The 27,284-nt window shown below is 37.2% G+C and overlaps 1 protein-coding gene across 1 annotated transcript; it reads right to left on the reverse strand.

The window, feature by feature from the left end:
* Nucleotides 1-3,916: 3,916 nt before the first annotated feature.
* vtg3 (vitellogenin 3, phosvitinless) lies at nt 3,917-25,367 on the reverse strand. Its single transcript, XM_056468244.1, has 27 exons — nt 25,328-25,367; nt 20,309-20,329; nt 19,329-19,480; nt 18,939-19,190; nt 17,612-17,773; nt 17,370-17,518; nt 17,141-17,291; nt 16,890-17,047; nt 16,646-16,811; nt 16,444-16,569; nt 16,088-16,306; nt 14,090-14,307; nt 13,910-14,007; nt 13,640-13,761; nt 13,462-13,563; nt 13,270-13,389; nt 12,966-13,155; nt 11,987-12,074; nt 11,230-11,415; nt 10,813-10,945; nt 10,569-10,728; nt 10,376-10,482; nt 8,240-8,305; nt 7,950-8,159; nt 6,182-6,327; nt 5,947-6,085; nt 3,917-3,997 (listed from the first exon to the last, which is right to left on the reverse strand). Exons 1-27 carry the CDS (start codon nt 25,365-25,367, stop codon nt 3,917-3,919), a joined length of 3,762 nt encoding a protein of 1,253 aa, XP_056324219.1.
* Nucleotides 25,368-27,284: the final 1,917 nt, after the last annotated feature.

The raw sequence follows: 27,284 nt of genomic DNA on the forward strand, positions 1-27,284 counted from the left end.
CTGGTACCAGCGGGAAAGCCGTTCATACAGAGGTAAACGTCAACTGGTAAGCGCAAAAAGGAACGGCGTCATACCGTCCTGTTCATTTTAAAGACTAATGCAGCCATACTGTACATACATCTGGCTACATAATTTGCGATCTCCACAAATTTATATAGGGCTACGCTTTCAGAATGATCTGATTGTTTATTTTGCATGTAGTACACGTTGACAGGAGAAAGGCGTTTGCACTAAAGTATATACTGTATATGTTGCTACACAGATTATAGGGAAGGAAGAGACGTGTGTTGGTGTGCAAATAATTACAGTACCACTTAGTCTCCTGACCTCACCTTAAACCAGTAGCTATGTTTCTATAAAATGAGTCAAAGTGAACAAAAATTGTCAGTTCCTGATCAACTGAAAAATGGAAATTACTGCAGTAGGAGAAGCCACTGTGAGCCTTATTCCTTGTTTTTCTGTGTGCATTTGAAGAGCATGCTGTGAGCACAGTTTAACTGCTGACAGGTCAGAAAAGTTACTTTTTCCTTAGGCGACAGACATTTCATTTTGTACCAAGTAAGAAGAATTACTTTAGAATAATAACAATGTATTTCAACATCTGATGGCAGACACTGACTTAGGAGAACATATTTCTCATGCACTTAGGCCTCACCTAAATGTCAGAAAACAGCTTTCACACAGGCATTTCAAAATAAAAGTTGTGCATCATAAAAAAACACTCCATATTCCTTTTAAAACAGTTTTGCCGACAATTTTTGGATCACGACCCACCAGTTGATAAATGCTGTTCTAGCTGATGACAATTCTAAACGGAAATTCAAAGCATCCTACAGGAAGGTGATCTTTGCTTTGGTTCTCTCCATGCAGAAATGAAGAAAAAAGTTCTATAAATGAACAACAAAATGATAACTTATAACTTGGCATAACTGAAATGAACAAATATTTAAGCATTGCAAACTTACTAGTAATTATCAATAAATCATTAAGTGTAATGTACAACTATGTAGAACTAAGCTAACTGATAATAAACAGGAGAGGTGTCCTGTTTTTGTGCCTGCTTATGGGTAGCAGGTAGTTAGTGTAGGTGTCATATGGAATTGGTGATGGGTCTGTTTATCATAGGAAGTGGTGGATTGATTTGGCTGGAATATTGTTGTTTAAGTATGAGAGAACAGGGCTGACCTGTATGGCTTGATGTTGTAGATTTTCCTCCAAGTCCACATTGGCAATATAGCTGAGGATATGGATTTTTGCCATGCTTCGGTTCCTTGGATAAAGCCTGCTTAGTTTAGGCATTAAAGTCAATGCAAAATAATAACTTGCATCATCCTGGCTTCATAAATGACGTTAAGCTGGAATCAAGTCATCTGTATTTCTATAGCACTTTTCACAATGTAGATTGTGTCAAAGCAGCTTAACGTGAATAATGAAGATAAGATAATAAATAGCCAATATAAACAATATTTTAGATTGTTGTGAAACAATCCAGCATAGCAGGCAGGCAGGAGAGTAGTAGCAAAATGCTGGTACTAGTTCTAGTTGAAGTTCACAAGATCGCATCCACAGGTAATATAATATTATATAATTAAATGTATTTGACGTGCTGTCCGGGGAGAGAGTTCTGAGCTTGAAAAGACTCCTGAGCTCAATCCGCTCTTTTATCAAGAAAAGGGGACTCGCGCTCATTGTCGAACTTGCTCTCAGAATGCTGCCCCCCACCCCCTCCGGATGAGGGAAGTGGTCTGTGAAAAGGTGCGGAGTTGGGGTGGTGGAGGGATGTTGGATCGAGCTATGAAGTAGGATGTTCTATATATTGTCTAGGAATTCTCTTGGAAATTATTGGATGAAGGCATGATTGCTAATAATGAACCAGCCCTGTTAAGAACACAGACCCATTGTGGATACGTACCCATCTACATTTCCAGAGAGCGCGAATTATATAGCCAGAGGTACGTATAGCTGCATTTTGACTTTAAAATGAATGCTACGGGCTGGTATGACGCTGCCGATGGCTTCCGTTCCTTTTAGCATTACAAGCTGACTGCTTACCTCCATATGGACGGCTTTTCTGGTGTCATCAGTTTGCCTAGTAGGTTGCCATGTACACAGATTGACTTAGGACGCGGGTTCCAGAAACCAGGTAAAACAAAAACAATAGGCTGAAAACATTGTGAAAATTACGTGGCTGCAACTGCTTTTCTTTTTCTAGATTGCTTTTGAAAACCCAATTGGTTGGGTTTAGGGACGGGGGGTGGGTGGGTCAGTCAGTCAGTCGGCAGCAAGCTGGCCTCATAGGCTGAAGTGTACATTGTGCCCTCTGGTGAATTTATGCAAGAAGAGGATGCGCGAGAGAAATTTGAGATCATCAAAAAGCGTACACAGTAGCCTCTGGTGGATTTGCAAAAGCAAAAACTGCAACAGACTTATTTAGCTGTCCCCAGAAATGTAGATATTGGTACATTAGTATTAGTATAAAAAAATAAATGTATAAAAACAGTTATATTACAACTAATTCAGTTCAGTTTGATGCAAATGTCACTGTTGAAGTCTAATTCCATTCAGTTTAATGCTGTTGAAGGCCAATCGACTGATGAGCAGATCCACAGAAGCCCCAGCGACAGTGGCAAGGAACCAAAACTCTACAAATAGACAGAAATGGAGAACAAACCTTGGGAGAAACCAAGCTCAGCCAGGTCAATCAGTTATCCTCTGGCCAAACATTCTGGGCAGAGCTGTAGCCTGGATGTCCGTTGGAGTGTCCCTTGTGGAGAAGTTGCATGTCAAAGTAGGTCACCGAGCTGGTGTTCAGACTGGCATTCAAGATGGTTGCACTTCATTCTAGTGCTACAGCAACATAGTTATAATATGATGATAATTCAGGCCTTTATTAATTAATTAACTAATTTTCTTTTCGGCTTAGTCCCTTTATTAATCCGGGGTCACCACAGCGGAATGAACCAACTTATCCAGCACATGTTTTACACAGCGGATGCCCTTCCAGCTGCAACCATCTCTGGGAAACATCCATACACACTCACTTACAATCATACACTACGGACAATTTAACCTACCCAATTCACCTGTACTGCATGTCTTTGGACTGTGGGGGAAACCGGAGCACCCGGAAGAAACCCATGCGAACACAATGAAAACATGCAAACTTCACACAGAAACGCCGACTGACCCAACTGAGGCTCGAACCAGGGACCTTCCAGCTGTGAGGCGACATCACTACCTACTGCGCCACTGCGTCGCCATTCAGGCCTTTACATTAGGCCAAATGAGATAGAATACATTCTTGACAACAAAACATTTGTAAGCAATGTTGACCCTACTATCAGACATTCAAAACAACATCTGTACTATAGATCATTGTGGTCTATATAATAAAAAAAGTTTTGAAGAACTTTCAAAGCAACATTCCACAAAGCCAGAGAAATTTATTTCCAATTCGTGTGTCTGGAAGCTGCCCATAAAGCTAGGCTGTACACTCATAATTTGCTCTTCAGGCGTAGCCAGTCTATGGCATCCAATTAACATTCTGAACACAAAGATTAATGTTGTTGAGGCTCTACAGGTAAATCTATCTAGGCTGGAATATGATGACCTATCACAAGATAAATTAAATAATTAATGTCACAGATGATCTTTTCATGCATGTTTTATTTGTTGGAATACTTAACGTGTTGCTTTTAAGCATATATTTAATATCCAAATCAGTAATTAATCAAATGTCTGAAATGTACAAACAATTCACAACATTTGATGATCCACTCATTTCACATTGTCGGTTAAGTCCTCCAGAAATGCTCTATGACATCAGCCTGTTAAGGGACAAAGAGGACCATGTTGAATTTATGCAGGAACACAAAAAACATCCAGTTTTGAAACCCATAGTTCATAAATTAACCTGTTAAGTTGACATGGTGATATTTGCAGCTTCGATCCCCACAAGTTCAATTGGTGAAGGAATTTTCTTTTTGTAGATAGTTCGCTAAATAGGATATATAAAGTAATGTTATTGTTTCAGCCAAAATTTTCAGGAAATCATTAAAGGATTGACCATTTTTTTATTTATTCAGCCAATCTCTGGATCTGGTAAGAATGCTTTTAGCTAAGCTTAGCATAAATCACTGAATCAGATTGGATCAGTAGCATCTTGCTCACAAAAAAAAGTTTTGATAATTTGCTTGTTTAAAGGTTTCAGACACCCTGGAGTACTTTTTTTTTTTTTTTTAATGTTAACAGATTCGTGTGTGTTGAGCATCAGTTAAGGCAATGTTAGTACCTGTCAGCTTTAATTGTAGGGAAAACTGGATAATTTTCAGATTTTGTCAGTTAAATTCATCTTCCGGGTTTAAAATAATTTTTGGGGCGGGATTAAAATCAATGATGTAGTGCGCAGTGTCTGCTAGTGGAATGATAACGAGTCAGATAACGAGATTACCTGGCTTCTTAATCATTTATGAGAGCATGTGCTTTCCGAAGGCAAGGCAGACCTGCCAAGCTGTGAGACCCAATGACTAGGTGAGATCGCACATGGCACAGGTCGTATGTGTTTGCTACCATGATCCACGGGGTTTGTTGCTAGCATTTTTGTTGAGAGAACTGTACAAGAATTGGAGAATGGTAGACTTTGTTTTTATTAGTTGAGTTCATTACCATTCAGACACATCGCCTATATCTGTGCTGCTGTGTTCGCCTATGTTTAAAATCCTCCAGATTACCGGTAGGGTTATTGGTTGAAATAGATAGGGCAAGAGACCTGCTATTCATTATGTCTGTATTCAGAACTGGGGATTGAGGAGGAGAGAAGTCCTCCTCATTTATACTGTTTATATAAACATGGTTATCTTTATAATGATATAACAAATTGTGGTTATGTGTATATGAAATTATGAATAACAATTGTAGCAGGGCATTAAATTACTTACTTTTTTTTAATCTTTGCATTTTAACTTTGTAAACAATAAAATCATGGGTCTTCTCACAGTTTGTGTCTCATTTTGTGAGCCAACTGACAACAGTTGTTCGCTCCCATCTTTTTCCCTGCTCCGCCAGCCACACCCACTCCTCCCTCTGCCTGCAGAGCTACACGCCCATCTCGGACCATTTTTGGAAAAAATTTAGAGGTAAACTTGAACTAAAAGTGGTGGGTTTCATGGCCCTTTAAAGCTTTTGTAGTTATGTCATGTACTATGACAGACAGATTATGAAAATTGCTGTTTTCTAGATTGCTATGGCTAGAAACTACTCTCATTCCAGCATAATGATCAAGGAGCTTTGATGCCATACCATGGCTGCCACTGCCTATACCTGTCAACATTCTTGTTTTTCCTAGTAATCTCCCGTATCTCCCACCACCCTCCCGTTGTGTTATTTCTCATGGAAAACTCCCAGAATTTAACCCCCCTCCAGTCCTCACCTTTTTGCTACAGTCTCTAACACCCTCACCCGGTCATCAACTTTGGTATAGTATCCAATCACCGCCACTACCAGAAAAACAGGCCAAGGTACAGTTGTTAATACCCCTACTACTCCCAGCCCCCCATCCCTGGTTCCCAACCCTGGTTTCCTGAAATTAGAAATGTCAAAATTCGAAACATTTCGACAAATGTTGGCAGGTATTCTGGTACTTAGTTGGGTTTCTGTCTTAGTACAAATACTAAATACTAAAAGGTCAAGCTTTAAATAAGAAAGTCATCAAAACACTGTTTTGATAATTTGTGCAAGATGCTAATGGTCTAATCCAATTAAACAATTTTTGCTAAACTAGGGTAAACATGCTCTCGTCAGACCTGGATATCGGCTGAATGGTTTCAAAAATGGTAAAACTCAACTGTTTAACTCTATGAGAGATTTTTCTAAAAAAAAAAAAGAGTTTTTCTTTTAGACAATTATGATTGAAAAATATATAACAGTACGTGATAATTTGACAACAACCTCTGGAATTTTCACTTTCAGGTCAAAGGTCTCTCGTGAGGATGCCACAACAGTAACAGATGCCTGCCGTTCTGGGTTTTCCTCAATTTTCTGGTAGAAACCCATAATGTAAGACACGCCAGGCACATACTCTTGAATTCTGAGGAAAAAGGATTCAGTAGAAAGTCAATATAATGAATAATATTCTTAGCTGTACTTTAAAATTTTTAAAAATTCAAAATGATTATGAATTTACATTTGACCAAATGATGTGAATACTGAGGGCAGAGTCCCCCAGTTAATCTTTGTGTTTATAGATGGTTTAGACTCTGGTTGGCACGCTGCAGACACTCTCATAGAAACATCATATGTTTGACACTCTGCACCCCATCTGAGATGAGCCTGAAACGACAAAAAATCCTTCAGAAGCTAAAGTTTATTGACAAACTTAGATGTTGACTTGAGAAAGCCAACAGTGTTCTGAGTGGTTTCCAGGTTGCTAAGGTGTTGCTAAGGCATTGTTAGGTGTTCTCAGTGGTTTCTATGTGGTTGCTAGGCAGTTGTTATCCCTCATTTATGTGTTTGACCGAATGTAGCGGCTCTATTGACGCATGCTTAGGGATCATATGCAACATCTAGTGTATATATCTATGATACATAGTGAGCATTTCTAGCATCTTATAGCGCTTAGCTAATCATTATTATCATGTAGATAATACCCGCTAGAATGTGTAGCATACTTGAAGTCCCGTTTGCTAGCATGAGTCAAATGAACCACTGGTCCCTACAGTACAATGTTCTGATGCTGCCAATTTAGGACAGGGTAGTGCTCCGTTGAAATGAATGTGGGACAAAGGTGCAGTGGAGGACTGGCCATCCAGAGCCAGAGATATGTAAATATATATGCATATATCTACGGTGGTCAGTATGCAAATTTCTTTTTAAATGACGAAACTATAATTTTACATCACTTTTCTACATTGATGGATTGCACAGACATTGCTGACAAAAAGCATGTGTTTGTGTGCATAGAAATGTATTATCCTCCCTCCCATCTAATCCATGTCCTGTAACATGTCCTCCTGCTTTCACTTCTCGTTCTAATGGGGGAGCAATTCGTTTGTAAATGAAACTCTGCTATGAACGACTCATGCATATCCACCTTTATGGTATTACATTTGTAATATTCATCGATCTACGGTGGACAGTATGCACACTGAGGTGCAGGCACTGTTATGTTATCAAACATCCTTGTAAGTTACTTCAAAAACCAGCCGTTACTTCATTTAGCCGACAATAATACAAGTTTCTGGCACCGCAGCATCTTGTTGTTATATTTCATTTGCATTGTTTGCTTATTTTATTAAACAAAACTAGCATAAGCCTAGAATTTAGTGCAAGTTTAGTGCTTCTTTGTCTCATGGTCAGTGCAGTAAGAGAATGTTTTCAAAAGCACCAATTGACCCGCCCACCCACTCATTCTGAAAACGTACCTTTATATACATTTCTGGAGAGCGCCAAATACATCCCAGGAGCTACGTTTTTTTTGCACTTTTTGTTTTCGCGAATCCACCAGAGGCCACTGTGTACAGTTTTTCATAACTCAAATTTCTCTCACGATTTCCATTCGCGCCTGCTGTTCTAGTGTAAATTCACCAGAAGCCATTGTCGACTGACTGAGTGATGGACTGACCCACCCTCATCCTTCCCTAAACCCAACCAATAGTCTTTTCAAAAGCACCAAATGATCCGACCACCCAATTCCCTAAACCCAACCGACAGTTTTAAAAAGCAATCCACAAAAAGAAAAGCCCTCGCCTAATTTTTAAAGATAAAATGCAGCCATACATACTTCTGGCTACATATTTCGCAATCTCCAGGAATGTATATAGGGCTATGTTTTCAGAATGAGCCTATGTTGGGTACAACTCACACCATACTTTAATATGTAGAGACTAAAAAGACAAAAATCAATGAGGCAATATGAAAATTTATAAAAATGAGAAAACTTTAAAAACATTTACCTTTGCTGATGAATGACTCTTATCGATATTTGCATTGGCACACATTTTCCAGTTCGCTTCTTCACCAACTTCAGAGATGATCATTTCGATGTCATCTTTTTGGGCAGTTGGCAAATAAAAGGCTACGCCCTCATAGCCAAGCGGTTTTGCTTGTGGACTTAAACTAAGTGCTTTTACTGCGACTACCGGGTCTGGAGTGACATCTAGATCCTACATCACAGACAGATTGAAAAGTTTATGCTTTAAATAATAATAAAAATAGTTTTTATTTTCAAATATTTTAATGCCACCTGAGTTACTGGGAGTGAACTGGATATTTTGTGTTCCTCACAGGAGGTGATCTCATCTCTTGTCTTCTGTACAAAGAAGGAAATGTATAACAAAATGGGTAACACTTTACAATACCTGTACATGAATAAAGATGTGCTAATCATGAACTAACTTTAACTACAGCCTGAGTCACAAGAGCTCATGTGTGATTAACGGCTACCTTAGTTACTTGTTAGTACATGTTGTTAATTAATGTATTAATTAACATTTAATTTTAAGCTAAATGTAACCAACATGAACTGATGAGCTGTTAATGTATAATTATGTCATGACTTTACTTGGAGGGGCACATCATCATTAACTACTCATGACCTCCTGTGTGTAAACTGTTGATGTTGACAGAAAACTTTTCTATTGTTATTCAGTGTAAACGGACTAGACGGACATGCATAAGGAGGTCATGAGTAGTTAAGAATTGGTTAAAGATTTTCGTCTTTGGCTCTTGGTGAAGGCGGTCACACTTTTTTCCCTCTCCCTCCCATATCTCTCCTGGCTGGCTCCTCTTGTCTCATCTTATTCGATCTCTGAGGCTCTCCTTGCCCTGCTCTCCAAACAAATAAGGAATTATGGATTTGATCAACTGGTCTCTGAACGCAATTGACACCATCTTTTCAACGAGAAGTTTGTGTTCGGGGGAACCCACCTGTCCTGCGGGGACATTAGCAGCTGGATACATGATGGACGGATGAGAGAAGTGGCATGTCATATGAGGATATTGAAGTTATCTATCTATTCGGAACTTTGGATTCTGCTGATGGGCTTATGCGGGGCCCTGGGGTATCGACGATTGATAAAATCGGTCAGTGCGGCTCAAAACCGCTCCAAGCTGGCCGACTGGATTAAAACTAGATTATTGGTGAGCAGGGTCGTTACAAACCAGACTGTTTCCATGGACCACAAATTGGAAAACATCAAGGTTTGCTCAGATATGGTCAGACCTGGAGATCTGTGACGAAAACTTTTCTTCTCTCTAGCTTCCCTGTAACTCTCTTGCCAGACAGCCTTAGCTGGAGCCAAACAACTTTCCCTGGATAACAAGATAAGGAGACTCTCTGAAATTCCTGTTTCCTGCTCCAAGGACACTTCTTGAGACTCTACAGGCTTACACACACACATACACATACACAGCTAGAGATAGAAAATCACCACCTAGCCCCGCACCCCACACCTTCATGTGCTTTCACCCACTGGTGTGGGTAGGTGGGTCTGTGACCAGTGCTCTCTAGCGGCAGAACCAGATAGCTGCTGCCCTCATCGGACTATATACACATCCCCTGTTCCCTTGCCCTGTTGCGATGTTATATCAATGTGTTTATGTGCTTGGTTGCTGTGGATCCCCCCTCGAGATCTCACACAGCCCTAAATCAAGGACAATGCAAGAGGGTTTTTTTCGCCTATCTCTTATTTCCTCTTTCTAAAAGCTACCTCTCGTTGACCTGTCTTCCCCTGAAATCTGTGATGTTTGTGCAATGGCCAGGGGGGTCCAATCTTGCTGCATGTAAAAGTGTATATGACAAATAAAGGCTTCATCATCATCATCATCATCAAGATGATGTGCCCCTTCAAGGAAATTCATGATATAATTATACATTAACATGTCATGAGTTCGTGATTATTAAATTAAGCATAAACAAGTGTAAGTAAGTAAGTTTGATTTATGTGGCGCATTTATCGTGTATGGCCATACACCCAAAGTGTACCACCACCAATGTGCATCATCCACTTGGATGATGTGACGGCCGCCACAGGACAATGGCACCAGTGTGCTCACCACACACGAGCTATTGGTGGAGTGGAGAGACAGTGAGACAGCCAATACAATAATTAACAAACAAGCATGAACTATCAAGTAATTAAAGTAGCCGCTATTCGTACATGAACTCTTGTGACTCATGTTAGTTCGTTCATGATTAGCGCAAACATTAACTCATCATTAGTCCATAATAATGTAATGTTTAGTTTACATATTAACACATCATTATTCATGTACTGTTATTTTAAAGTGTTACCACAAAACGTTTTCACTTTAATTCTAAGTTCACCACAGAGAATGAGCCACTACAACTGACAAAAGAGTTATGAATGAGTCATTGTACCTTGAATACTCTACGGTTGAGATTCACCATTCCACTCATTACTGAAGGATGTTGTCTGCTAGCAGAGACCTGAATCTGAATTTTTTCAATGGGTTTTGCATCCTTAGCTTTGGAAAAAGCAACACATTTCTGTCAGAAATACTTAAGTATCATTTTTTGGATTATGTAAAAAATGAATTAAAGTTTCTGGTACCTGGTTCTAAATTACATGAAAAGCGAGTATCACCCAGTAAGTAATACAGAGGATATTCGTGAAGATAGTGTGCACGTTTGGCTTCTGCCTCAATGCACATTGCAGTTCCATAAATTTGGGCTTCAGCACATTGCCTGAATTTCATGCCAGATTTTTCGGTCTGCCACAGAAAACAAATCTGTTTAGTATGCAGGACATGCCAAACATAACCATTTTTTTTCAAGTGTTTCGGAGATTGTTTTACCTGTTCATCCCTTAAAGAGGGTAACATTCTCAGAGGCACACCCTGCCAGGACTCCCCTGTCTTAGGCATCATGGGTGTTATTTTAGATGAGGTTGGGTCCTCAATGTTTCTCGAAACAGCATACACGTTAGAACTGTTTGATGAAGAGTTAAGAATCATCAAGAATTTTGGTTGCATTTTATTGCATATCACAATTGAAACGCTGCCTTATAGTTAAATCACATGCTTTAACATGGACATATGAACTGAACTCAATCAACATTGAACTGCTTATTGATGCATCAAGCTTTTTTTACACTTCATACTATTATACTATCATTTTATTCTTTACTACCATTTTATTCTCTATTTTGCCTGATTAGCTCTGTAAAGCTGCCTTGGTGCAAAATTCATAGAATAGAAATCACGGAAACATACCTGACTGAAAATAATTCAGTGACTGATTTGCTTGGAGTCAAGTTCATTTCATACTTTTGCTCTTTCGGATTTATTTTCAGGTCAAATGCCCACGGCAGTCCCATTGCAACCTTACTTTTTAGCTCAGTTCCACACTGAAAAAGATCAGTGTTGATTCCGTGGAAGAGAAAATGATCCTTTGTCACACTGCAAACAAGGTAAAAATAACCTTTCAGCAGATAAACCATGGAACCATTAAACCCAGCAAGCATTTTTTGTTTTTAAAAAATGTCTAATAGATGTCTAATAGATGTCTAAACATAGTCGTCTTGGCTAAAACAAGGCTAAATTTAGGCTGTCAGTGAAAATATAATAGACGTCTAAGAGAAGGGCAAAACTAGACTAGTCATCAATTAAACATAAATGAATGACTATACACACATATAAAGTCTGTCTCATCTGTCGATAAGTCTAGTTTTGGGCTATTCTTAGATGTCTATTAGATTTTAACTGACAGCTCAAGTTTAGTCTTGTTTAAGCCAAACTGTCTGCGTTTAGATGTCTATTAGACCTCTGTTAAACACAAATTTTTTTGCTGGGAACAATTTCTGTCCTGATTAAATGTCCCAATACACAAAAAAGAACAGGATATTACTCAAAGAGGCTGGAATATTCTATAACATAGCAAAGCCAAACAAATAATGTGAGTGAAGGGGGTGACAAAACAGCTTCTGAGTGCATCATTAATAAATCATAGCTGATAGCATTGTTTTATTACCCAATAAAGCCATCTGTCTGCATGGAAATGTCTGAACTTAGCAGTTCACCCAGATGTTCCTTTGGAGGAGGATTTATTTCAGCTTTTGCTGTAGACATAGAATATATGATAATTTTTGTATTCATCTTTTATAAGTTTAAAGAGCCCCTATTATGGGTTTTTGAAAATGACCTGCCATGGAACGTGTAACACAGCATGAAGTGAATGAAAACCTGACAGGTTTAAATCTGAAAGTGCACCGTGTTGAAAACTATTAATTCTTTAATGAAATAGTCGAATGAATGATTCGTTTTGTATTCAGATCATTTGACTGAATGTGTCGATGTTCATACGGTACATCACCAAATATGTAGTGCCATATGCGGTAAAATGTGAGCGTTTCTCTTCAGACACTAGCGGAGCGTGGGGGATCACGGGACTGATCATGACATGAAGATGACAATCACTGTCAGTTGGAGATTCGGCTGTGTTTGTTCCTGTCATTTTTCTGATTTTTGATACAATAACCTATGCTGCAACGTGGGATTCGCCGGCCGGTTTCTATTAGAGGAAGGAGCAGCAGAGACTATTATGTGTGGGAGTTGGTGTTTCTATGTGGAGTTTGCATGTTCTCCCCATGTTCGCGTGGATGTGCTCCGGTTTCCCCCACAGTCCAAAGACATGCAGTACAGGGAATTGGGTAAGCTAAATTGTCCATAGTGTATGAGTGTGATTGAGAGTGTATGGATGTTTCCCAGAGATGGGTTGCAGCTGGAAGGGCATCTGCTGTGTAAAACATATGCTGGATAAGTTGGCGGTTCATTCTGCTGTGGTGACCCCAGATTAATAATGGGACTAAGCCGAAAATGAATGAATAAATGCATATTATAAGCAATGAAAGTGTTTTTTGACCTTGCACGACCTTTTATAATGCAAAATAGGGGCTCTTTAACTAAATTATAATGGAAGCCACTACAAATTCTGGAAGAAAACTTATCACCTTTCATTGTAACAGCATTTACTATGGAAAAATATTTGCTGATTTCAACTGGGAGACCCAAACACGTTGGCTGTATGAATCTAGCCTCATACACAAGATGTGGCTTAGTCCAGTGCCATGAGGTCCCTTTCTGAACATCTTGAATCCTTTCCCAAACTTTACTCTCCTTCCCTGCAGAAGGACTGAGTGACTAAACAGCAAAAAACAATGCAAACTGTTTAATGTAATCTACAAAAAATGAAAATAAATAAATAAATCCAATATATAGTTTTTATGTTGTTCAAATAAACAGACAGTGGAATACCTTTATGATGCTTTGAACTGAGTCCCTGCTTACATCCATCAAAAAGGCTTCCTGTCCAAAAACTCGTGCATATGCCGTCAAAAGAGGTTTGTTTTTTGGTAGGCTCTCCCAGTTAGAGAGCTTTAAATAGATCAGAAATTAATATGATGATTGACAAAAAACATAGATAAAATCTGAATCAGAGATGCTCACAATTTTTAATATAGCAGCCAAATCGCTGATTTCTAAATCTTTAGTGAGTTGTGGGATTTTTCCTGCAAACAGATCTTTGAGTCCATCAGCACGGATACCAAACTGGAAATATAAATGATATTATTTATGAAATAAGGTATACATAACATGAAAATAAATTCTGCTTTGATTTGATTACCTCGAGAAATTGCAGTATTCTCCCAATGAAGTGAATTTTTCCCTTTAGCATAAGTTTTGTGGGGATGGGACTTTCATTTTGTAGCATATAAACATCAGCAGATGTCCCGAATAAAAAGTCATCTGAGGAGATAAGAAATAAGATTAGACCATTCTTTACTTAAAGGCTTTTTAACAAAACTAGCAATTGGTGTATGTAATAAAGATCAATGAAATCTCTCTGTTCTATTAAATCTTCCATGCTAGCATTGTCTTTTTAACATGAACCCACCATGGAACCAGTCAAAGTGCAGGTTCTTGCTGTAGCGGTAACTCAAGTGGCCAAGTTTACGTGTTAGAATCTTCATGGCAATATTACAGGCAATAGATCTTTTTAGGAGAAGGAAAGAGAAATAAGGGCAATTCAAATACAGAGAGGAGAAGAACACATTGTACTGTGCACCATGCTCACAGATGTTGATTATCAGGGGTACGGGACTTGGCAAAGCCTTTGAGCAGAGAGTAGGAAAAACTGGCAACTTGCAGATCAGCCTCCTCTAGAAGGACCTCACTTACTACTGAGATCAGAGCTGTGGATGGCTTGGTCTCTAGAAGAACAATGCAAGCCAGCATGCGGATTTCAGCTGGTAAAGCCTTCTGTACAAAGAGGTTCAAGACAATATCCTGTACCTGCAAATACAAGATAGATATAGAGCTAGAGTAGATATAGTGTTAAGGTCAGCATCTGAAGAAAGAGGTTTTTGCTAGTGGAAAAGTAGCTTCTTGATTCTTAAATTAGTCCTGTCAGCAACAGACATGGTAAAAATTTGTGGAAATGTTTAAAATGTAAAAGGCAATTTTATAATATTAACCAACCCTGATTACAATCTCAGGAATTAAGTTACAAAGCCCGCAGGAAGTACCTTTTCGGAAAGGTACACATTGTAACATGTCCACATTGGTCAACAATGTACTATAAGGTACACATTTTAACTCATTTGCTCCTTTAAGGTACATTGTTGCTTTGTGAGGTTGTATTAATGTCCTGTTGGTGAACCTTGTCCATAGCTAATGGCCTATTTTAATGCTCTGGAAGAGATTTTTTTCCAAAAGTATTGAAGCTGTTGTGATTTTGAAAACTTTAAATGCCTCCGATTTGTGTTTTTTTTTATGTGTCTTAACACATTTGTGCTTCTGAGGTTCCCTCCACCGGATGAGCTTATTTCTTGAAGTGGAGACCTATTCATTAAGTGGTGCTCTTCTTGCCTGAGAAGACCCTGAATATACTCAACCATTGTCATGCTTGAAGGTATATGTCTCAACCATCGCTGCTTATCATGAAGCACTTGATGGCCAGTAACTACAAAGCCAAAAGTTTAACTGATTTTGAATGGTGGCACATCAGTGTAAGATCATGTGCCCTAACATAAACCTGGGGAAACGTGGCACCAGGTGCAACTCAAGTTTTTTTTGCTAGTTTCAGCTTGGCCAGGTATAATTTTCACATTTTTCATTAAGTTGTTTAAATAGCAAAAGCATTTGCATGCATTTTACCCCTGCTGGTCTGAAAAGAAGGTTTTTATGAAAAACTAAAGGATTAAAAAATCGTTTTGTACCCTTTTGGCAGTGAAAACACAAGCCTGATAAAGGTGACCCATACCGACCCATACCGTACTGTACCACTCAGTGGAAACGAGCCATTAAGGCACCTACTCTTTTCGAAGGACATCCTGAGACTTAAATCTAACATCTCCTTCACAAGAAAGTGCTTCTTGATAACATAGTGTCCCCATCACTATATGTGGCAATTGAATCCACACAGACCACAACCTACTTTTATCAGGAAGATTGATCCAGGTACTGACCAGACTCAGTGCTGCTTAAGGCTGATTTATATCGTGCAGGCATATGGTCCAGCGCAGCCTTCACGCAGTTGCATAGCCCTTGCCATGGCTGATGCTTATGTGCAACTCTCAAAAAATGTAACTACACGTTGCAACGATACATAGCGCAAGCTCTGTGATTGGTCGGCCTGGTACCAGCAATGAGTGTGGGCAGTGCTGAAAGTCGCAAGCCCAATGGAGTGATTGTTTACAAGTGTCGAGGTCTGTGAAAGAACTACAGATTTAAACTTTTGTTTTATGTTTACCTTTTGATTAAAGTTATTGCACGTCTGCCAGTTCCTGCCTCTGAATGAGCGAGTTTTAGCTACTTGTAGCGTTCAGAAAAAACGAAATACCCACAGAGAAACTCAACACAGAGGAACATAAAAACTTACGGTCAGTTAGCGTTTCGAATGTTTTATTGCAAAGCGACACAAATAGCATGCAGAAGTATAAATGCATGATTACGCGCAAGGCAGGTGCCGTGGGTCATGCAGATCACTAGACGCAGAAGTATAAATCAGCCTTTAAATTCAGTGGGCAACCAGGTGAAGAAGAGTGAATTTATTATATAACGCAGTACTTACACTGTGGGGGGCTTTGCTTGCAAGCAGCCTAAATGCCTGGACTGCAGCTCCCTGCACTCTGGTGGAAAGTTTTTCAGCTCCATTTGAGTAGCCTGGAAGGAACTTGAGGAGAGTCTTGATGCTGGAAGGATGAGCTGCATTTCCCAAGGACTTCAGCGCAAGGACCATTTCATCCTCAGAGTTTTTACTTAGGCTACTTGCAGCCATATTCAGCAATGGCTAAACAATAGTATGTATAAAGGGCAGGGAAATGTACTGTAAATATCAGAGAACTAAGTTTGACATAAAACTAGCAAAATATTACAATGATAGTTGTGTGAATCAATCAACATAGAGGAGTAGGACATCACAGATACCTGTACCACAGTGATAGGGCAGGGATCAGTATACACACAGTATCTGTGTACAAGAGATCCATATGCCAAAACTATAGTATTCCACAGGAGAGGATGGGATTTACTGAAAGGAATGGTAAGGAACTCCTGGAGAGCAGAAGAGTGTATCAGAAGGCAGATAAAACAAGATTCTAACATGCATTTAACTAGGTCACTGTCTCACCTGAGCTAATGCCACTGACACAGGTTCAGCAGATAAGTGGTTAAATGCCACTACCAGTGCTTGTCCTGCCTCATTCGCTGTAATGTCTCCTGCTTTGTATCTGGCCTCAAGGAATTTGAGAATTCTTTCATCTGTTACCTCCACAACCAAGTCTAGGAACCACCTCCTGACCAAAAAAAGTCAACAGGGGAAATTGATTTTCTTGAATATTAGATTGAATAGTATTTAGACAGGGTGAACATACCTGTGCTCATCATTTCCTGAGACCTGCTTCCATAATTGCTCTAGATTATCAAGTGTTGCCACACGCATTAACTGAATTATATCCAGAATGTCTGTGCTGCTTGCACTGTCCACATGATATATATTAGCCTGTGCGAGGCGCTTGATCAAATCTAAAATCTGTTGGAGTAAATTATAATTAAAACTATTAATGAGTTAATTCACATGTCCGTATACGCTTAAATGTTTATCTGTATAATCTTTGAAGTTTGCCTTTGGCACTGGGTCACTTAGTTTAAGCATCACAACAGGTATTGGTTTGAGGTCCTTATTTGTCTTATACATCAGGTTGCCTCTGCTCTGCACCTGTCCAGTCACAACTTTGTCAGTTGTGTCTGAAACTTTGAGAAGTTCAATGTCCCGCCTGGTAAAAGGAACACAACATCATTGATTAATCAGAAGTGCAACCACTTGAAAGCTGATGACAGTTGGAATCACTTACAATGCCAACATTCGGAAGTTTCCTCCCTTTACATTAAACGGAGAGAAATATTGGCGCTCTTGAGCAAATGCTTTAGTAATCTGACCACCGTCTGCTGTGGACTTCACTGTGTAGGTGTGTTTTATTGTGGAAACAACACTTTCGCCTCTCTGTAATTTCAAACAGCATTCAGATCAGTTCAGTTTGAAACTTGCACAATTTTCATGAATAAGTGTGTAACTGAAATTGAATGAAACACACACCTGTTTGCTAATTTTGTCTTCAGGTGCAAGAGCCATACCTCTGTACAAAGCTGCTGGCTGTTGACAGTTGGTGATATCAACAGTTCGTGTGACTATTAACTCTTTGGCGTTAGAGTCTTCATCAACAGTGTAACTGCTCTGACACAAACCATGAATTCCCAACTAAGGACAAACAAAAATCACATTCTCACATACTTTTTCTCCATTATAGAGTCAAATTTTTATTAGTTTGTATTCTTAATATGAAGAGAGGTGCCCAGTGTTACATTTTTGCAAAATGTGAAAAACATTGCTCCGGTGACATTTCCTTGAGGCTTGCAATGAGAATTCCACTAAAGGCCACTGTCTACAAATTAATAATACGTTACTGGGCTCTGTTTTCTGCAACATAGGCTTATTCTAAAAACGTAGCCCTATATAAATTTCTGGAGATCAACTGAAACTGGTCAATCGATGCTTTTTAAAACACTATCAGTTGGGTTTAGGAAAGAAGAAGGGTGGGCCAGTCGATCGATTAGTCAGTCAGTCAGTCAGTCAGTCGACAGCGGCTTCTGGTGGATTTATGTAAGAACAGCAGGCACAAATGGCACTCACAAGAGAAATTTGAGATCTTAACAACCATATCCACTAGATCCGCAAAAACAAAAACTGCAAAAAAACGTACCTCTTGGGACGTATTTTGCTCTCTCCAGAAATAGGTGGTAGTAGATATAAGTAATCAGAATGAGCCTGGGTTGGTTTTCTGATATGTACCTTTTAAACATCCATTTCATAAATGTCCATGAGAAGCCAAGACTTGTCATGCATATATCACCTTTCGATCGAATGAACTAAACCCTTACCTAAACCCAACTGATAGTGTTTTCAAAAGCAAACCTGAAGATAAAATCACATCATAGCTGTGCAGTTTTATCACTATTTTACATCACTTTTACTTGTTATATGCAACCTTCCTTCACCTGACTCAAACCTGCATGCTCAGCGTCCTAAGTACAACGTTGTACAAGGTGAGCTACTGAGCTAACTGACCACATCAAAAAAGTCATCCATATAGAAATACACAGCTGAGGCAAACACATTTGATTACAAATAATTCAGTCATTCGGTGCTATGCAAAGAACCGTGCAAAGATAATACTTTGATTGTCAATACTCTGAATTTTTTAAAATCACTGTGAAAAGGAACAAAATTTGTCCTCATACTGCCCCATAGCACTTGTTTTACCCACAAACTGCAGGCAAATGTATGTTGAAGCATGTTTTCTCTATTTCACAAAAACGTAGCCCTGAGCACATATTTCCAATCAGCCAGTGTTGAGATTTTGTACCTCCACTAGTTCGTAAAAACTTTGTGTGGTTTTGACCGTGACTTGTAGAAATCCAAGGATCCCCCTCACAATATTTACAACTGTGTTTGAGACCCCAGGTGCTGTGCGAATGTCAGTAATTTGTCCTTTGGAGAATTCAAAAATGATTGGCTGGCTGAACTCAGCTGACAGACGCTTAGTGATGTTTTTGGAAGGGCTGAAGACACTTTTCCCAGGTATGCCATTAAAATCTTCAAAGTCTACATTTGAGACCTTCAAAGAAAAAAAGAAAAAATATATATACTATGTTTATACACATTATTCTCAATATCTTATTAGTTCAAAGTAACACCATATTTCATGTTTCACAATATGTTTCAGATGATAGAAATGGAGTAACATTGTTGGTACCTGAAGGACAAAGGTGTGTGGTGATTCTCCAATGATTTTAAAAGTGCACCTCAGTTTCAGCGCTGACTCAACCAGGTGTGGCAGTTCTCGTCCCACTTGCACCAATCCCTCATATTTATACTCGTATGTTTTTTTCGAGTTCAGAAAAGGCTCTAAAAGGTTGGCCATTCAGAAATTTGAGAATTTAAATTTTCAACCAGTGTTATAAAATATGTACATGGATATTGTTTTTGTTATTATTAAATACAATGATAAAAAAACAATAAAGTAAATCTTAGAATAAGATTAAGGGTGCTTTCACACTTGGTTCGAATGTCTGGTCCGAACCCAAGTTCGATAGTCCCCCCTAGGCTGGTTTGTGTTCATAGTGTATTTTTCCTTCTGAACCCTGGTACGCTTGCGTCATAAAGCTGCTGTTTTGTGTACAGCTGTTGCTAGGTGATGGCCATGAAAGCAAAGCACCAAAATATAGACGTACGCATACCACGGTCGATCTGCCTTTACTGAGCCACTAGCATCTATCTGCCGCAAAAAATATAAAAAATGTTCAGAACATCATGCGATGTCTGCAGAAGTCGTATTTGCTTGAGATAAGCAGACAGTATCACTGTTTGAACTGGGCCAGTCCCACTTATCGCCAAGGTAGGTGATACACAGAGATACACACACAAATGAACGTTATGAAAACTCAAGTTTGTTGTACAGTTGGCAGTTCACTTCCATTATTTGGCACGATTACATTCATATCCGAATTGAACCGCACCAAAGTTAGAGCGAACTGTACTCCAGACGACCTCTTTCAGGTTAACTCGGGTACGGGTCACGGGTGTGCACGCGAGTTCTGAAGACAGCATTCACACTAGGTAAACGCACCATACTCTGATGTCACGCGAACCCCGGTGTGGACTAAAAGTACTAGTGTAAAAGCACCATAAGTAATAAGTAGGCCTATGAGTGATATATATGTTGCATTTACATACCATAATTCGCCATCTCGCTGGCTAATGGGAGAAAAAGAAAAACATTATTATTCTTATTTTATGTAAACCAGAAATAAGAATGGGAAGACAATAAGTAATTTAATTACTTGACTAAATAATAAAAATCCACAAAAATCTCAATGCATAGAATACAATTTAAAAGGGTGGTCCAGAGTGTATTTTTAATGATTGGTTGTGTTTATAAGATGCAAAGCAATATGTGTTCATACTTTATTTGTAAACAATCACATGATTTTTTTTCATATATATATACATTAATATATATATACAGCTACTCAGCTAACATGAAAACGACTGTCATATTTCCTAGTTCTGCCGAAAATCCGCCCTCAAGAGGCTCTGATTGGTCAGCTAACATAATGTGCTGTGATTTTCAGATTGGCTCCACTTCAGCAGAAAGCATCCCTTCCAGTCATGCCTCTACATGCACGCGCTGTGCCTCTGCAGTGTAAATACTGTCAGTTAGTGTGAGATATATCCAGCTGCAGAACTGCAGAATAACACACGTTTCAGGCACACACAATCTGCACACACGATTTAGGCATATATATGGTAACTTAACACCTTAGCATTATCGCCACCTATTGAATTTCACAAATATGGTTTCCCATTTCAGTCATTATTATTATATTGTAACGATCATGTTAACATCTCTGCAGTTTCTGAACCCAAATTATGTAAATAAAAATAATTGGTTAAACACTTATGACTTTATTCACGTGTCCACATACACAAAGAAAACCGTCAGACCGTCTAATTGTAGGATTAAGTGTAATAAACTAATTGTGGATCTTAATATTATCATACTTGGTTAAAATCACTTTGTTGTCAAATATAAAAAGCAAACAATAATGTGTCACATTAAAATGAATATAGTTAATCATTTAAACAAAATATAATATAGCTATAAATTGATTATCTTAACTGATTATCTGATTATAAACTAATGTATTTTACTAAACTGTCACAGCTGTTATATATATATTTACTTATTATTATTATTTTTTGATTAAATATTAATAGTTAATTTGTTTCTATTGCTAAATTTTGGTTTAAAAACAATATATTGCTTACTATAAATTTGGCCTACTACCGTATTTTATGTGGGAAATCATTAATTAAAAATTTATTAGAAAATTAAGCAAATACACACTATTAAATCGCTTGAGTAAAATATTAATATAGTGTTATACATTTATTACATGTAAAATGTATTATTGCCTATATTAACTTGCTACTATTTCCTTCATTATAAATAAATCCATTATATAAAATAAAGCTGTCCAATTTAGATCTTTCAGCAAGGCCAGCAAACAAGTATCTGCAATATTTACTCTGTCAGATAATAATGACTGATCATCCGTGATGACTGATAGAAATCTGTTCAGTCTATTATATTGAATAGCGATCGGAAACAACGCTCCCCATTTGCCCGTCTCGATCGCAATAGTTGTGAAATAAAGTAAAGTAAACACTATTGTTTATTGTGTACAATTTTTTTAACCACATATATCAAAATATATCGATGACGATGTCCAAGAAGACGTTAATAACATTACATCCGTCATAACCATATATGGTTTGCCTAGATTGTGTGTGCCTAAAACGTGTGTGGTTCTGCGGGCCTGCAGCTGGATATTATTGGTTAGTGTAGCCGGGTCAGTGTGAGCCTGAATTAGACATTAAATAAAGAGGACACCTGAACTTAATGCCTGCTCTCTAAAATAAAATCTGACAAGTGTCTTTCACATATATTCAGATTATAAGCATGTGTAAGCAATATAAAATGTTCACATATCTTTTGCGATTTGAGATGAAGAACGCTGAAAGCGGCTGCATAGAGAGACACTGTACATGCTGGTTATGATTGTGGGTGTTTACAACCATTTGACAGATAAATATGAATTTGTAGCTAAATTGTTAACGGTGCCAAACAACATTTTCCGTTGTTTACATCCTTTCTACAACATACCATTAACGGTAGAAACTGTGCATGTCATAGATCAATTTTAACAAATAAAAATACTTACAGGGTTGTGACTCACAATTCACAGCTTTGTCTATTATGGTTGAACTGCTTCTTTTTTGAGGAGTTTTTAGCTGAATCCAGCACTGAACTGGGTGTGATTCTGGAAGCTGTCCTTTGTCAAATGCTAGCTATATATTTTTTTTCATAATTCTCTGGAACATAATTAAAATTAAACTGTAAGCACTTCTCTCTCTGTGTCGTGTCCTTTGGAAGCCCAAATACAGAAACAGAACAAGCTCAGTGGAAATAGCAGCATTTTAGCTTTCTCTGGTAAAAAATTACAGTGCCTCTGGCCACGCCCCTTTGCTGCACGGGATGTATGTGCATGATGAATGCGCGCAACCTGACGCATTTGTGATCTCACTAACCAGGATGTATTTTTTTTGTAGTCCCCAAGCTTCGTTCGCTGTAGGCTTTGCTAAGCTAACTTTAGTAAACTAACTTTGCATTGAAGCATATTACATTCAGAGGTGTTGTTCATAAAGCTACATTGCACATCAACTATAGTTTAAAATATGATTTAATTGTGGACCACCCCTTTAATGTCTGATTTTATAATTTTGACTGAAAATGGAAATTTCAATTAGAGTCAAACAGGCAATTTTATATAAAAAAAACACTTTAAATACAAAAAAACACACGTATTAAAACATAAAACGTTTAAAAGAACCATATTTAATACTAATTATAAATTTACATTTTATTGTTTTTTAAGCATGTGTAGTTTTGGACAAATAAAACCTCCTTTCATTGAAAAATGTAGATAATATTAAACGTATGTTACTATACATTATACATATACTACATATACTACACACACACATATATATATATATATATATATATATATATATATATATATATATATGTATATATATGGGGCTGTCAAAATTTGCGCTGTAACGCACACGATTAATTTGAAATATTTAACGCATTAAAAATTTTTTTTTAGTTTTTTTAGTTTCCTGTTGTGGCCAATGTGCAAAGAAATATGAATAAGACCAAGGAAGCGCTTTTAGAAGTAAAGTTTTAGTATAAAACAATTAACATCGCATCATTAGGCTATCCAGCATTTCCTCCAGAGTTTTATGCAATTTCAGTTGTTTCATTTTTAATCTTTAGACTTTAACTGCAGTTCAGCAGTTCACACTTATTCAGCAACATATTGTTCATGCCCCAACGAACGGAAAGAAAAAGCTCTGCATTTCGGGACTCGGGTGGACTTTTAAGGTAATCAAAAATCGCTGCTTACAAGGTAGACTTATAATCAGTATTATCTTAATCGGAGTATTGGTCTCTATGTAAATGTATTCAGTGAAAGTGGTAGATGATGTTTGACAGCCCATTTCTCTTCATTTAAGCTGATTCTATGAGCCCTCAAATGTTTCATTAAGTTTGATGTGTTTCCCCCTAAACGCAACTTTTGTAAAGCGTCTGCTTTACGTTGCTGTGTCAGAATCCTTGCTTGTAAAATACAGCCATACTTTAGAAAGCTTAGTTTAAGCAAATTTGATGAATGCGATCGTGCGTGTCGATGAATCTGAAAGGATCCCTCGCTCACCGGGTGCACTGTACTGCGCGCATTGTCTGTGTGTGTGTTTGTGTGTGTGTGTGTGTGCGCTTCCTAGCAACAAGAGCAAACGCCTGACATCGCTGAATGTCTAAAGTCTCTTTAAGGCATTCTATATGTATTTTATAGTCTTTGCGGTGTCCGTATCCCTCAAAGCTGTTTAGAGTTAAATATTTAGAGATGGTGTGACCAAAGCCCCTGTAAGAAGTATATAGTCTTTGGTACCTGCCTTTGATGTACCCCTTGGCCACATTGTCCCCCCGATAATGTCAATAGACTGGACTGTCTTAGCAACTGACTAAATGTTAAGGAGGACTAAGCAAAATTTATAATTCTATGTATTATAATTAATGTTCTCAACTTGCAATACAACTTTACAATGAGTACAATTGTTTGTATTCAATACTTTATTATTATAATAATTTTCCATATTTGCAATGCCTGTATTTGGATTTTTTTTTTGTAGTCCACTTAGAATCCAACATGGAAATCATTTTTGTTTGTTATTGGCATTGATTGTCTTGAAATTCGAATGGCACTAACATGCCTGTTTTTATTTCTGTAATAAATATTGTGTTTCATGATTAAATACAAACAAAACATAGTGTGATTAATTAGTTAATTTTTTAATCATTTGACAGCCCTAATATATATATATATATATATATATATATATATATATATATATATATATATATATATATATATATATATACACACACACACAGTTGATGTCAAGAGAGAAGATTTTTTTTCAACACATTTCTAAAGATAATACTTTTAATAACTCATTTCTAATAACTGATCTTTGCCATGATGACAGTAAATAATATTTTACTAGATATTTTTCAAGACACTTCTATACAGCTTAAAATGGCATTTAAAGGCTTAACTAGGTTCATTATGTTAACTAAGCAGGTTAGGGTAATTAGGCAAGTCATTGTATAATGATGGTTTGTTCGCTTGACTATCAAAAAATATATAGCTTAAAATATATATATATATATATATATATATATATATATATATATATATATATATATATATATATTTGCAATCACACTCCATTACTCTCCAAGTTATACCTTATATTGTCATGAACTAAATTCTCAATCGATTTTTTCTTAAGTATCTGCAGTTGTCTTGATAAATGCCCTGATAAATGTTCTTTAGTTGAAAAATATAATTATTCTGCAAAATCTGAATCACTCTGATTCTCTGAACCGTTCTATGAACAGTATTTATGACAAGTACCTGCAATTAAATGACCTAAAAATGAAAAGTGATCACTTATTTAACTTTTTCAGAGAAAAGGTCACTTAATTACAGTAATTAGTTACTTTGTAACCGATTACACCCAGCACTGAACTGAATTCAGGTATGGTTTTCATGTACTTACCAGCCAGGGCTACCAGGAGACAGAGACACAGCCGCCACATGGTGAGGTCCAGAGGTGGTATCAACAACTTGGACAAGATGTTTTATAACTGGAAAGAGAATTTCCCGCCTACTCCCTTATCTGAAGCAGTTAATGAGGTAAAGTGACCCTATGGCACCATATCTGTTTTGTATTCTTTGTTTAGTGTTCATAGTTAGCTTCAACATAATATGGACAACACATTTGTTTATGTGTTGATGACAATATCGAAATATACAATGGAAGACATCATCACATTAACAGAGCATACAGGAGAATATTACCTAAAGGACAATTATTCTGAAATGCTAGGAGAATGAAGCACTTGGGTTGTGTCGTATGAACAGTTTGAGTAAATAAAACTAGGGGACAAAGGTGTGAGACAGGTCAATGTGATCACAGACAGTGTCATCGCAACCTCACAGAAGTGCATGTGACCCGGTAAACAAATAGCAGGATTAAACTATCAAGAACAATTGATTTAATATTTTATTCAAATATAAATAGAACACTCCATAAAATGCTGGGTTGTCATAACCCAATGTTGGGTCAAATATGGACAACGACATAAAAATCTAAAGTTATAATACATTTAAAAGCATTTTTAAAACAATTGTTTGATTGAAATGATGAAATCAGTTGAAATAAAATTGATTATATGACTCAAGATCTTATAAATAAATCCACAAAATTCACTTGTTACTTCTAATGTTTAACTTCTACATAATTTTTAACGATGAAATAACAGAGGTTCAGATGTTATTAATGGTCCTATGAAGTGCTTTGAAATATTTAATTTTAAGCAATGTTTGATGTAATCTCGACTAAAACATGAAGAGGGTGAGACATAGTGTAGCTCCTCTCCTTTTTAAAAGAACAACCAATGGCGTTTTGTTGTATCAGCTCTGCCAGTGAGAATGGTTGAGCTCAAGTGTATCAAAGGAAATGAAAAGCAAATGAGAAGCATCTTGAAGGGGGTGGGACATGTCAGAGACTAGAGAGCATTTGATTGGTCAAGATTTGATGAGAAACTGAAGTATGAGGTGATGTGAAAAAAAAAAACATTGATCAATTAAGGAGGAAGTGACAAACGGCAAGCTTTGGCTGTTTATATTAGTTTTATATCTTCTAAATGCCAATTTTGTCACTGTTTTTGAGCACACTACACTGTAAAAAAAAAAACTAATTTTACAGGAAATATCACAAAATTTTTTACAGTATTTTTTTTGTCATTTCAAATTAAATTCAAAACTTAGTAAAACGACAAACAATCTTTCTAAATTAACAGTTTGACTGTCATTTTAGGTACTTTATCATTAAAAACAAATTACTGACGTTTTTGTTTTGTATACAAGGAAATTACTGTATTATTTATACAGTATTTTTTCTGTTATTTTAAATTATATTCAAAAGTCCGTAAAAATTACAAACAATATTTGTAAATTAACAGCTTGACTGTTATTTTATGTACTAGAAAATTAATGACAAATTACAGGAATTTTCATGTTTTATACAATATAATTGCCGTATTATTTAGTGTTTTTTTCCAGTTTTTTTGAAGCACATTTAAAATTACGTAAAATTAAAGTAATAAATTGTAATTACTTGCTCTGTAAAAAAAATTAAAAATCTTAAAAAAAAGGTCAAATGACTGGCAGCTACAGCTGCCAAACAAAACCATAAAATTACGGTAAAATTTCTTTGTTGAAATAAAGTGCAAAAAATAATAAATCTACAGATATTTTCATTAAAATGTTCACAGAAAATTGTTATTTTACAGTTCTACTGTTCTTTACTGTTCTTTATTCTACTGTTATTTTACAGACTTTTCCTAGATTATTACGATCAAATCCGTTCAATAAATAAAATAGATAAATTCCGCTCACATGCACCTGTTCCGGATTCCGCTAATTGCACACACACAGTCGGAGGATCGTTA

Source organism: Danio aesculapii, chromosome 11 (assembly GCF_903798145.1).
Source record: "Danio aesculapii chromosome 11, fDanAes4.1, whole genome shotgun sequence".
NCBI lineage: Eukaryota > Metazoa > Chordata > Actinopteri > Cypriniformes > Danionidae > Danio > Danio aesculapii.